This window comes from Lynx rufus, unplaced genomic scaffold (assembly GCF_022079265.1).
Source record: "Lynx rufus isolate CCGP_SWC_20201006 ecotype Redwood Valley unplaced genomic scaffold, mLynRuf1.p SCAF_1, whole genome shotgun sequence".
Classification (NCBI taxonomy): Eukaryota; Metazoa; Chordata; class Mammalia; order Carnivora; family Felidae; genus Lynx; species Lynx rufus.
Window position 1 is genome coordinate 82,484,977 of NW_025814823.1, and position 12,319 is coordinate 82,497,295.

Consider the following 12,319-nt stretch of genomic DNA (forward strand, 5'->3'; position numbering starts at 1 on the left):
CATCAGCAGCTCAGGAGGCAGAAGGGTCCCGGGCGCCCCAGAGACAGAGGCGGGCTGCCCGTGGCCGCTCTTACCTCTATGCTTGTCGCTCTTACCTCTGTACCTGTCGTACAGCTGCTCCAGCTTCCTCCTGTCCACTGCGCTTCTCATGGGGCCCGTGGCAGGAGCGACGGCACGCGGGGAGTCGGCGTGGTCACCTCTGGCGTCTACCTGGCCTGTGCTCCGCAGCACATGGCACCACTCCGGCCAGCCTGACAAAATGCCACAGGCTCAGGACCTTGTCCCTCGGAGACGGCTTACGTGTACGCTCTGGGACGTGAGAGCACGAGGAAGGCCAGGCGGCTGGGACGCAGCTCCGCTTCAGTTTCCCACCGCCACTGCCGGTATTTGCACCGGACCTCGTGCTTCCTCGCTGGCTCCCCTTCTTCGTGGGGCCCCGGGCCACAGCATCACATGGCTCCGTAGTCAGGAAGACCGCCCCGTCCTCTGAAAACCGGGATGACGGCATCTATCTGGTGATAAACATGCCAACGACTGTGAGAATCAAGCTTTTACACAAAATACGCTGTAATCTCTAATCACTTCAATTTGCATAAAACCCTTTATTCCCTGTCCCCTTCCCCCCCCCCCCCCCCCCCCGGCCCTAGTCTCAGGAAAATCCCTCTTTTACACACTGTAGCTCTCTGATGCAGTGAGGCTGGGTGTCTGACCCCAGGCATGACCACATCACCACGGCCTGTGGCAGGGGAGGGGGGGGTCCTCTTTAGCCCCAGTTAAGTTCAGGATCTAATGAGGGCTGTACAGTTTGGAAACATCATTTAGATTTTTCCCAGTTTAAAATCAGCAGAGTCACACTGATGAAAACATATACAGGTAACTAAGAATAGTGTTAAGCATAACTTACTAAAGTTCCAAAAGCAGCCACAAAAAGCCCGTTATGACTAAATGAATCACAAACAGATCTGTGTACCTGAGCCAGAAATTAAAAATGGGAACACAGGGCAGAGGCTGGGGCAGGCAGAAAATAGCAAACCGGCCAGTAACCACGCTATATATAGTATGTAAGGAAACAAAATAGCATTCTAGCGCTTCCAGGCAGGGGTCGGCTAAATTTCTACTTATCTAAGGTAACTTGATGAAGAGGGCACCAGAAATGAAAGTGAATCACCACCTTCAGTGAATCACCACTTTCTGTAAATCAACACAGACTCTACAATCTACTGGATGCTAATGCTTTACACAAATGCTTTACAAAATAACAGAAGGGGAAGTTTCACGTAAAAGGAGGGATTCTTGATCTTGTGCTAAAAAGGATGAGACAGCTTATAAAAACACACAGAATAAGTTCTACCTTCCGGAACCCTGTAGTGGAATACAACATGGAGCCAGGGAAACTGAGGAGGAAAAAAGGAGAGTCAGGGACGAGATTCAGACATGCGCACCAGACACAAGAGCTGGAAGCGGGCTGAAATTCGGCTCAGCCTCCCGGCCGCCAAACCACAAAAGAAAACAGGATTAGTTAGGAAATCTGTTTTCGTAAGATTTAAAAACCTACCAGTGGCCCAGCAGTGGCCTGGCTCCTCCTGGCACGGAACCGCGAAAGAGCAGCCTCTGTGCGGCTCACAAAAGGGTAACTGCAGCGTGTGTCTCTGTCCCAGACCGACTCCTCCCCCCAACGCCAAGGGTAAACAGCACTGTGGCCAGAGCTGCTTAGCTTCCTCCGGCCTCCCTCACAGCGTGCTGAAGCCAAAACAGCAGAGTGCAGTTCAGCAGAATGACGGATCAAACACACGGCTCTCCAGGTACAGTCTGGGCACCCCAGGCTCCCGAGACTGCACAAGGGTTCCACCAAGGACAAAACTATCTTCGCAACAACCCCAAGTCATTATCTGCTTCTCTCACTCTCACTGGGGTGAAGCAGAGGCCACATGACTTGCTGATGTGGGTTTCAAACTCATGAACCATCATGACCTGGGCCAAAGTCGGACGCTCAACCGACTGAACCACCCAGGCGCCCCAATTTTTTAAAGCGCATAGGGGACTAGAACTAATTAAGTCTGAGAACTGCTGATCTAGTGTAACATGGGGCACTGGCTTTTTGGCTACTTAGAACAATGACTGTTGATGATTTGGGGTCTTGGGTCCCTTCTGGAATCTGGTGAAAATCACAGATCGTCTCTCCAGTAAAGCATGTGGTTTTGCATAAAATTTGGGGGTTTTCACACATCATTGGAGCCCATTAGTTCCTCAGACGGTAAGGGAAGGTGAAACTCAGGTTACAAGGCCCAGGGAGCTACATCAGGGGTCACTGGTCTCTGTTGCAGCTACTCAGCTCTACAGTGTGGATGATGGACATGCTCTGCACCAATAAAACTTTACTGACACACAGGCAATGTGCCTGTGGGCTGTGGCTTCCAGTCCTAATCTAGACTCTAGGGGGAATATACAGAATGTATACCCTGTATGCTATTTCCTGAAATTGAGCCACTTAAAAAACTAGACAAAGAGCCTGGGGTTATATCTTCTGGTTAAGATAAAATTTAGCTAAATTAGGGCAGCCCCCATATGCTTTGACAGTGAGCTGACAAAAGGTAAAACATCTTTTTTGAAGGTGATGGGCTCCCCAGGGGAGGGTGGACAAAGCCAAGGGCTCCCTCAGAAACTAAACTGGAGACAGATGTCTGTCCCCCACCTGGCGCATCACTAGAAATGCTCGTGACATCTGTATCATGTAAATTGCCACCAGTGCAACATTTTAAAATTCTGTCATGGTTGTAAAATAAAATAAAATAACATACAACGAACTCTTGACCATGCTACGACAGGGATGAACCTCGGAAACATCACAACAAGTAAAATAAGTCAGACATGAAAGGCCACATGTTGTATGTTGTGTGATTTCACTTATATGAAATATCCAGATGGGCAAATCCATAGAAAGCAGACAGGTGGTTCCCAGGGACTGGGGTGAGTGGGGACTGACTATTCAATGGCACAGGGTTTTTCTTTGAGGGTGATGATGCGTTTTGGAACTAGATGCAGGTAGAGACAGCACAACACTGATTCTACTCAATGCCACTGAATTGTACATTTGAAAATAGCTAATCTTATGTGGATTTTACTTCAAAACAAAATTTGAACATAGTACTCTTAGAACCTCCAAGATTATTCAACACAGTAACGTACTGTAAGGTAACTGAATTAGTTAACTAGCATTATATGTTGACAGATCCGTGCCAAGTAAATGTTGTCAGACGTCTGGAAGATGTGCTGTCTGGTCTTGAGGTATTTTGATAATCACGTCTTAAAGCTTCTCCTAACATGTGACAAAAGAGTTATATCAACAGCGTAAAGGAAAATACTCTCTGAAAACTCTAGAAAAAGAGGTACAGGAGTATATGGACCCAAGCCAGGCAAAGTGACTCGAATTGTTCCTATGTCAGTTACCAAACGGGGAGACCAGCAGATAGAGAAACAAACAGATCCCTCCTCAATCTACTCCAGGTGCCTTAAAGGTCAGATCCCACAATGCTGAGTCTCAGAGTGGTACTAAGGTGTTGGCTTTTTTTTTTTTAATGTTTATTTATTATTGAGAAACAGAGGGCATGAGCATGGGAAGGAGAGACAGAGAGAGAGGGAGACACAGAATCTGAAGCAGGCTCCAGGTTCCGAGATATCAGTACAGAGCCCGACATGGGGCTCAAACTCACGAACCACAAGATCATGACCTGAGCCGAAGTCAGACGCTCAACCAACTAAGCCACCCAGGCGCCCCATAGCGTGTTGGTTTTGAATGAGCAACAGCAGCCTCAGGTCTAAGCTTAACCCCTAAGTCTGTGGCCGGAAGGAAACGGAAGAGGACCGTCAGCAAATATGCAACAATTTGATGTGACCCCTTACATAAAAACTATGCATGCTTCATGTCAAAAAAGAACGAAGAGACTTAAGTTGGAATCTGTAGAAAAAGGAATAAAGCTTTCTAGAAAAAAAAAGCCTCATAAACTGAAAAATTACAGGGGAAAGAAGCAAACTCTGGATCCATTAAAACAGACTAAATCCATGTAAAATTAATAAAGGCCTATAAATTGGCAGGGCCTGTCCTTCACGCTCTGGTGGCCCTCACTGAGGCTTTACTACAGCAAAGAAATTAAGTGTGTGTGGTGGGGGGGAGGTGTAAGTTCAATTGTCATACTTTGTTAAAATACACAAACTTCTTTTTTTAAGTTTATTTATTTTGAGAGAGTGCACACACGTGTGCAAGTGTGGGAGGGGCAAAGAGAGGGCGAGACAGAATTCCAAGTAGGCTCTGCGCTGTCTGTGCAGAGCCCAACGTGGGGCTTGAACTCATGAACCATGAGATCATGACCTGAGCTGAGATCAAGAGTCAGATGCTTAACCGATTGAGCCCCCAGGTGCCCCAAAACACACAAAATTCTTGAAATCAAAGTATGGACAATCCAGTAGAAAATCAAATAAAGTCTCGGGGCGCCTGGGTGGCGCAGTCGGTTAAGCGTCCGACTTCAGCCAGGTCACGATCTCGCGGTCCGGGAGTTCGAGCCCCGCTTCGGGCTCTGTGCTGACTGCTCAGAGCCTGGAGCCTGTTTCCGATTCTGTGTCTCTCTCTCTCTCTGCCCCTCCCCCGTTCATGCTCTGTCTCTCTCTGTCCCAAAAATAAATAAATGTTGAAAAAAAAAATTAAAAAAAAAAAAAAAGAAAATCAAATAAAGTCTCTAAACTACAGATAAAGTCTAAAACATTTTAACTGTGACCTTGAAAAAAAATCACTTACATAATTTGGGCACCAAGACTGCCCATATACAAAATGAAAAAAAGTTCTTGCAATGCCTTCGGTAGAGACTTAACACGACAGAATCCTCAGTTAGGGCCAAATTCCAAGGGGCGGTCAGCACAACCACATGGGTCAAATACATAAACTTGCTCCAGTTTTCCTCTTTGGTATCCAGCAGGCCGGGGGTGAGGTTAAAATCCACTCTCGGACCTCCCCCCTGTGCACTAACCACGAGGTCCTCTTCCGCTGGTTAATAACCCTTCCCTCCCCTCCTGTGGTGGGTGCATCCTGCCTGGGCAGCACGCTGAGCCACCAGGGTCATCCAGAAACTTCCGGCCGCACTGCCCACTGAGCTCCCTCTTGGGTTTCCGAGCCAACTCTCTCAGTCTTCTTGTCTCTCTGGGCAGCCCTTCTCGGTCTCCGTCTTTGCTGCTTTTACCCCCCCCCCCCGAGTTCTGCCCTCAAGCCTCTGCTCTTTGCCCTACACACTCCCCCCAAACCATCTCTCTCCTGTTGGAAACCTGCTCACCAGCCTCCCACTACCATGAGGACAAAAGCGAGCATGTTCTTCCTGAGCCCCAGAAGACCCTGCACAACCTGACTCCAGTTCCCTCAGCAGCCTCCCACGGGCCACGTTCCCCTGACTCTGCACTTTCCGTAGGCAGACGCATCTGCCATTTCTGGGGACTTATCACCGAGCTTGTTCCTGCTGCCCAGAGGACCGCAGCTGTCTGGCTGCCCTCCCCACCTCACTCGGTCTGGAGAATTCAGCCCACACAGCATCAGTTCCCGTTACTGTGGCTTTGCCATCACTGCCCCAGCATCCGGCGCCACTCACCCACCCCATACGTTCCCAGAACCTGTGCCTCTCCCCAGCCCTTATCCCAACTGTAATAAAACGGTCGTGCTTGTCTCACTGCTAGGACATCGGCTCCGTGAACACCAAACCCACACGTGTCTGCTCACCATCAACCCCCAGCACCGTGTACACTACCTTCATTGCACAGAGAAACCTCTGAATTTATTGAATAAACGATGAAACCCACCGGCTACCATGGTTTCCACTACATTTCAAAACAGGCGTGTGCTTCCCGAAGCCCCTCTTCTGAGCTGCGGATCCATATGTCCGACCAGCCAGGAGATTCCTCTCTCCTCTCATCCCTACTGCTTGTTTTCCCACGTGAACCTGCTCTTCCTTCTACAGTTCCTAATTTGGTCAATGATACCACCACCTGCTCAGGTACCCGAGCCGCGTCTGAATAGTTCAGTGAAGGTCCTCCCTCTGCCTCCTCTCATCCTTCTCATTCCGACAGAAAATCTTTGATGCAAGTCTTCACCTCTTCCCACCTAGATTATTACAACAGCTTTCTAATTGGTCTCCCCTGCAGCCCTGACCGCTCTGATCCAAATCCTCCTCTCCTCTTGACAAAACACAAACGTGGTCACATCACACACACACCTCGCCTTCTCAAAAACTTTTTATGGCTCCCATCAGCTCCTGGATAAACCCTACAGTCCTCAGCACGGAATACAAAGCTGCTTGTGCAGTGTTCCCTTCCTTGACTCTCAATTCCACCTGCTAGCCACAACGGATTCGTGCTCATGCTCAAAAGCGCTACCTTCCCCGCTTCATCGACAAGTTGCTAGTTTGCCCAAAACGTCCTTCGCTCCTCGTTCACTGGCTGCTCGCGTTTCCGCGGAGGCACGGTTCACTCCACTGTTCGCTCAGTGCCTCCATTTCGTCAGACACCCGTCAGGTTCCCACCTGCGTGCCTCCCTGCAGGGCCCCCAGGGCCGGAGGCCCGGCGGAGCCCCCGCCGCCCGCGTGACCTTTGCGCCCAGCGCCCCCCTACCCCCGCCTCCCAGCGCCCCCCGGCCCCCAGGTACGCAGAAGGGACTCGGCGGCAGGCGACACCGCAGGCCACCTACCATTCTCCCCGGCGCTCCCCAGCTTCTCGCCGACTCCGGTCGTCTGCGCAGGGGCCCCGGCTCGGCCGCGCTGTCCTCGTCCTCGGCGTTCGCTCCCGGGACACCTGCCGGGGAAGGGCCGCAGGGGCAGAGAGGCAGGTCCCGCCAGGGAAACTCCATCACCCGGCGTGCACAGGGCCACCCAGAGGCCCACGACACCCCTCAGGCCCCGCCCCTCTCCAGCGAGCACCGCGTCGCCCGGGGGCCCATGGGACCCCACCTCCCTCGCTCCCTCCTCACTGCTGCGTGCACAGCGCCGCCCGGCGACAATGTGACTCGCGGGCATCGCTCCCGCCTCCGACCCGGCACTGCGCTGCCCGGGGTCCGACGGCACCCAGGCCGGCCCCGTCCTACAAATCCCGACGCGCACTGCGCCGCCAGGGGGCCGACGGAACCGGGGTCTGCCCCGTCCTACAAATCCCGATGCGCACTGCGCCACCGGGGGCCGACGGGACCTAGGCTCCGCCCCTTTCAGGGGGACGCGTTTCGGTGTGGGCAGCGTCCGCCGCGGCGGCCCTCCTGAGAGGGCGACGGACAGCCAAGACCCTCCCCGCGCCCGACCGCGTCCTCGTCCTCGTCCCCTCCCGGTCCCCGCCCTGGGGGCGGGCCTGCCGCCTGGAGAGGGATGCGGGTAAGGTGCGTCCCGGTCCGCTCCTTGGCTCGCAGCGCCGGAGAACCAGACGCATCGCTGTCGGGCCTCGTCCAGGTGAGCGCTGCTCGAGGTTCGGGCGAAAGGCGCCGGGCCTCGAGGCTCCCTCCGGGGGGTCTCCCCTTCCGGGGGTCCCCTTTCCTGGTCTCCTCCTCGGTCTCTGTCCCCGGGGTCTTCCTCCCCTGATCTCGCACCCGGGGTACCCACCCGCCCCCGGCCTCCCCTTCCCGGGTCTCCCTCCTCGGTCTCCGTCGCCGGGGTCTCCCACCCGGGTGCTCCCTCCCCGGTCCCTTTCTCCTCCCTTCCCGAGGGTATCCCCTCTCCCGGACTTCCTCACCCGTTTCTCCTCTCTCGTGGCGGGGGCTGCCCTCGGAGTCTCCCTTCCTTCCCTTCCGAGGCCTCACGCAGACCGAGCCTCTCGGTTCGAGTCCCGCTCTCCATTTCTACTCCTGCGTGGAGCGTGGAGGAAGACTGCTTCTAAAGACAGGGGTCCTGGCAGTGGTTCTGGAGGGCTGTGAGCGGGACAGCGGTGGGGTGTCCGGCCTCTTGCACCGCCACGACTTAAAGTTTATGGGTAAAACTGGGGAAGCTGCCAAACTAAACGGTTGGCATGTCGGTTCATAGGTTCCCCAAGCAGAGGCTCTACAGTTCGCACCGGTGTGGTGGCTACTCTAGTTAACGGGAGGCACACGGAAGATCCAACGCGGCCTGCCACCGCTGTGCCTCCCCGCCAGGCCTCCACCTCCTGGAAGAGGGAGGGGAGACCCGCTGAGGGCTGGATTTCAGAGGCCAGCTCACCTTCCCAGCAGCATAAGCTGGGAGGTGCCATCCCCAGTGGTGTGAGGGTGCCAGCCAGTGGTCTCCTTCACTGGTCCCCTTTTAGCCTGGGCCTGCCTTCGTGGTTCCAGAGAAAGAGGGAGCGCAGGTAGCTGATCTCTGACCTTCTTTTCAGGCTCTGCCTCTGGGTCCTTTTTGGATCTTGCTTGGTAGCACCTGAGTAAACATAAGTAATGGTTGAACACTTTTTGGGAACGCGGTTAGGCTTTGATCACATTTGTTAGTTTACATAATTACCTAGGTATAAGGTAGTTCTGCTTTTTCCTGTTTAAACGTTTTTCTGATCATTCTTTGGATCAGAGTGTCTTACTGGTTCGTTTTTTTCTTTTAATACCAACTTTTTAAAACGTAGTACATCAGTGGTTGGATTACTTAATGGAATAATGGTTTTGTAGTTCAGTTAACATCAAGTACTTTAAAGCTTCTTAATATCTGTAAAATTTTTTCTTTCTCTTTCCTTCCTCTCTCCCTTTTGTAACTTATTCTCTAATTCTTTTTCTAATTAGATATGAATCTGGAAGTTGTATTTATAAGATTATAAGTATTTTATCTTTTAAGAATTATGCTTTTATCATTCAATTTGTTCACATTTAAAATACGGTTTTTGTGGTCCCTGTCAAAATAACTCCAGCATTCTTCACAGAGCTAAAACAAACAATCCTAAAATTTGTATGGAACCGGAAAAGACCCCGAAGGGCCAAAGCAATCTTGAAAAAGAAAACCAAAGCAGGAGGCATCACAATCCCAGACTTCAAGCTATACTACAAAGCTCTAATCATCAAGACAGTATGGTACTGGCACAAGAACAGACACTCAGATCAATGGAACAGAATAGAGAACCCAGAAATGGACCCACAAACAATGGTCAACTGATCTTTGACAAAGCAGGAAAGAATATCCAATAGATTAAAGACAGTCTCTTCACCAAGTGGTGCTGGGAAAAGTGGACAGCGACATGCAGAAGAATGAACCTGGACCACTTTCTTACACCAGACACAAAAATAAACTCAAAATGGATGAAAGACCTCAATGTAAGACAGGAAGCCATCAAAATCCTCGAGGAGAAAGCAGGCAAAAACCTGTTTAATCTTGGCTGCAGCAACTTCTTATTCAACACATCTCTCTACAAGCAAGAGAAACAGAAGCAAAAACGAACTATTGAGACCTCATCAAAATAAAAAGCTTCTGCACAGTGAAGGAAACAATCAGCAAAACTAAAAGGCAACCGACAGAATGGGAGAAGATATTTGCAAATGAAAAAGCAGATAAAGGGTTAGTTCCAAAATTTATAAAGAACTTACCAAACTCAACACCCCCCCGAAAAATATAAATAATCCAATGAAGAAATGGGCAAAAGACATGAATAAACACTTTTCCAAAGAAGACATCCTGTTGGCCAACTGACACATGAGAAGATGCTCAACATCACTCATCATCAGAGAAATACAAATCAAAACCACCATGAGATACCACCTCACACCTGTCAGAATGGCTAACAGTAACAACTCAGGCAACAACAGATGTTGGCAAGAATGTGGAGAAAGAGGATCTCTTTTGCATTGTTGGTGGCAATGTAAGCTGGTGCAGGCACTCTGGAAAACAGTATGGAGGTTCCTCAAAAAAGTAAAAATAGAACTACCCTATGACCCAGCAATTGCACTACTAGGAATGTACCCAGGGGATACAGGAGTGCTGTTTCGAAGGGGCATATGCACTCCAATGTCTATAGCAGCGCTATTAACAAGAGAGTATGGAAAGAGCCCAAATGTCCATCGATGGATGAATGGATATAGAAGATGTGGTATCCATATACAATGGAGTATTACTTGGCAATCAAAAAGAATGAAATCTTGCCATTTGCAAGGATGTGGATAGAACTAGAGAGTATTATGTTAAGCGAAATGAGTCAGAGAAAGACAAATATTATATGACTTCACTCATACGAGGGCCTTAAGATACAAAAAAGTTGAAGGGGTGCCTAGGTGGCTCAGTTGGTCGGGCGTCCGACTTCGGCTCAGGTCACGATCTCACTATTTGTGGGTTCGAGCCCCACGTCGTGCTCTGTGCTGACAATGTGGAGCCTGCTTGGGATTCTCTGTCCCTCCATATCTCTGCCCTTCCCTCTCTCTCTGTCTCTCTCTTTCTCAACAATAAACATTAAAAATATTTTTAAATAAAAAAGTAAATGGGGTGCCTGGGTGGCTCACTAGGTTAAGCATCCAACTTCAGCTCAGGTCATGATCTCACGGTTCATGAGTTCGAGCCCCACTTCAGGCTCTGTGCTGTCAGTTCAGAGCCTGGAGCCTGCTTCAGATTCTGTGTCTCCCTCTCTCTCTGCCCCTCCCCCATTCACGCTCTGTCTCTATCAAAAAATGAATAAACATTAAAAAAAATTTTTTTTAAAGATACAAAAAAGATGAACATAAGGGAAGGGAAGGAAAAATAATATGAAAACGGGGACAAAACATAAGAGACTCTTAAATATAGAGAACAAACAGAGGGTTGCTGGAGGGATTGTGGGAGGGGGTATGAGCTAAATGGGTAAGGGGCATTAAGGAATCTACTCCTGAAATCATTATTGCACTGTATGCTAACAACTTCGATGTAAATTAAAAAATTAAGATGTTATTTAAAAAATAAAATACAAGTTTTAAGTTAAATTCTTCACAAATTAGATTGAAGTAGGTTATTTCCATTGGGGAGTTTGCTTCCTAAGACCTTTCCACGAGCACCACTTTTGTTTCCTGTTCATTTCCTGTGTTGTATTGAATCTGGAAGTGTTGCTGGTATCACAAAGAAATTCTAACTTGATGCCATTTCCTACAACTCACCCGTATATTTTTCTTTTTCAGAACAAGGTAAATAACCAGTTTGGGCTGGTTAACGTTGCTCCTGCCACACCCCTGCTGCTTGCTCGGAATCTTCCGCACACAGCGCCAGGCACTGCATTGGGTACCAGGTCAGTACCGCATATGGAGGGCCCCGGTTCACTGAGTGCATGGGGGCGGGGGTCCTTCCAAAGAGCTGGGTTGGAGCCTGGCTGGGCTGGCCTCTGCCCCACAGACAGTGGCTGCTGTCCTGGTGGGTTGAATAAACTTGATTCTTTCTCAGCAGTTTGATTGAGAAAATTGGAGACACTGGGTCTGGAAGGTCCAGAGGAAGAGAGGGCATGGGGGACCCATGCTGCATGTGAGGAGAAGGCTGTGAGGCAGAGCCAGGAGATTTTCAAATTGTGGCCATTGTAGAAAATTGGGCAAAGTAGAGGAGTCGCCCCTCCCTCTGCTTTTCCTCCTCTCCGCTGAGCTCCCTGCAGGGACTTCAGCGACCCCAGTGCTCTAGGGTTCTGTGGGTCCTAATAGCAGATGTCTAAGGAGACAGTCCCTTTGCATACCCTGCGGTGCTCATAGCACTCAGAGATAGAGGCCTGTGGGAGAGAGCTTTACTTGGGTGCCTTAGCTCTGAGAAAGGCCAGTCTTAGACTGTGTTATTGTGCTTTGCTCGTGAGTTTTTATCCACTAAATGACATGTGACACTTATGAATTACTAAGCACTTTTAATAGAGTAAAAGTATGTGATTTCTATATAATATGACGAGTTAAAAGCATTGGAAATTTTTTGGGGCGCCTGGGTGGCTCAGTTGATTAAGCTTCCGACTCTTGATTTTGGCTCAGTTCATGAATTGAGCCCTTGTGTTGGGCACTGGGCATGAAACCTGCTTAAGATTCTCTCTCCCTCTGTGGTCCCTGTTCACGTTCTCTCTAAAAAAAAAAAAAAAAAGAAAGAAAAAGAAAAAAATTGGGCAAAGCTGTGGAGATATATTTTATTTTTTTGTGTAAGTGTTCATTGTTGCAGGGGCAGAGGGGCAGAGAGAGAAGGAGACAGAGGACCTGAAGCAGGCTCTGGGCTGTCAGCACAAAGCCTGATATGGGGCTCACACTCACGAACCCGGAGATCATGGCCTGAGCCAAAGTCGGACATTTAACCGACTGAGCCACCCAAGTGCCCCATGACATATTTTAAGTAATGTTGAAATATGTGTAAGTAGAAACTTTGGGGACTAGTTGTATTCCAAGTAC

The 12,319-nt window shown here is 49.7% G+C and overlaps 2 protein-coding genes across 6 annotated transcripts in view; one reads left to right on the top strand and one right to left on the bottom strand.

Moving 5' to 3' along the window:
* Positions 1–6,887, bottom strand: part of DCUN1D2 (defective in cullin neddylation 1 domain containing 2) — a 32,368-nt gene extending 25,481 nt beyond the window's left edge. For both annotated transcript variants that reach the window (XM_047082031.1, XM_047082023.1), the window contains exons 1-2: positions 6,719–6,887; positions 96–512 (exon numbers count right to left, since the gene is read on the bottom strand). In XM_047082031.1, the coding sequence (XP_046937987.1) occupies positions 96–150 (55 nt within the window). In that variant the 5' untranslated portion in view covers positions 151–512; positions 6,719–6,887. The remainder of the gene's footprint in view (positions 1–95; positions 513–6,718) is intronic.
* A 344-nt stretch (positions 6,888–7,231) lies between these two features.
* Positions 7,232–12,319, top strand: part of TMCO3 (transmembrane and coiled-coil domains 3) — a 51,326-nt gene continuing 46,238 nt past the window's right edge. For 2 of the 4 annotated variants that reach the window (XM_047082074.1, XM_047082066.1), the window contains exons 1-2: positions 7,232–7,463; positions 11,096–11,202. The gene's annotated coding sequence lies outside the window, so the exon portion shown is untranslated. The remainder of the gene's footprint in view (positions 7,464–11,095; positions 11,203–12,319) is intronic. The other 2 variants (XM_047082046.1, XM_047082059.1) reach the window with 2 other exon arrangements.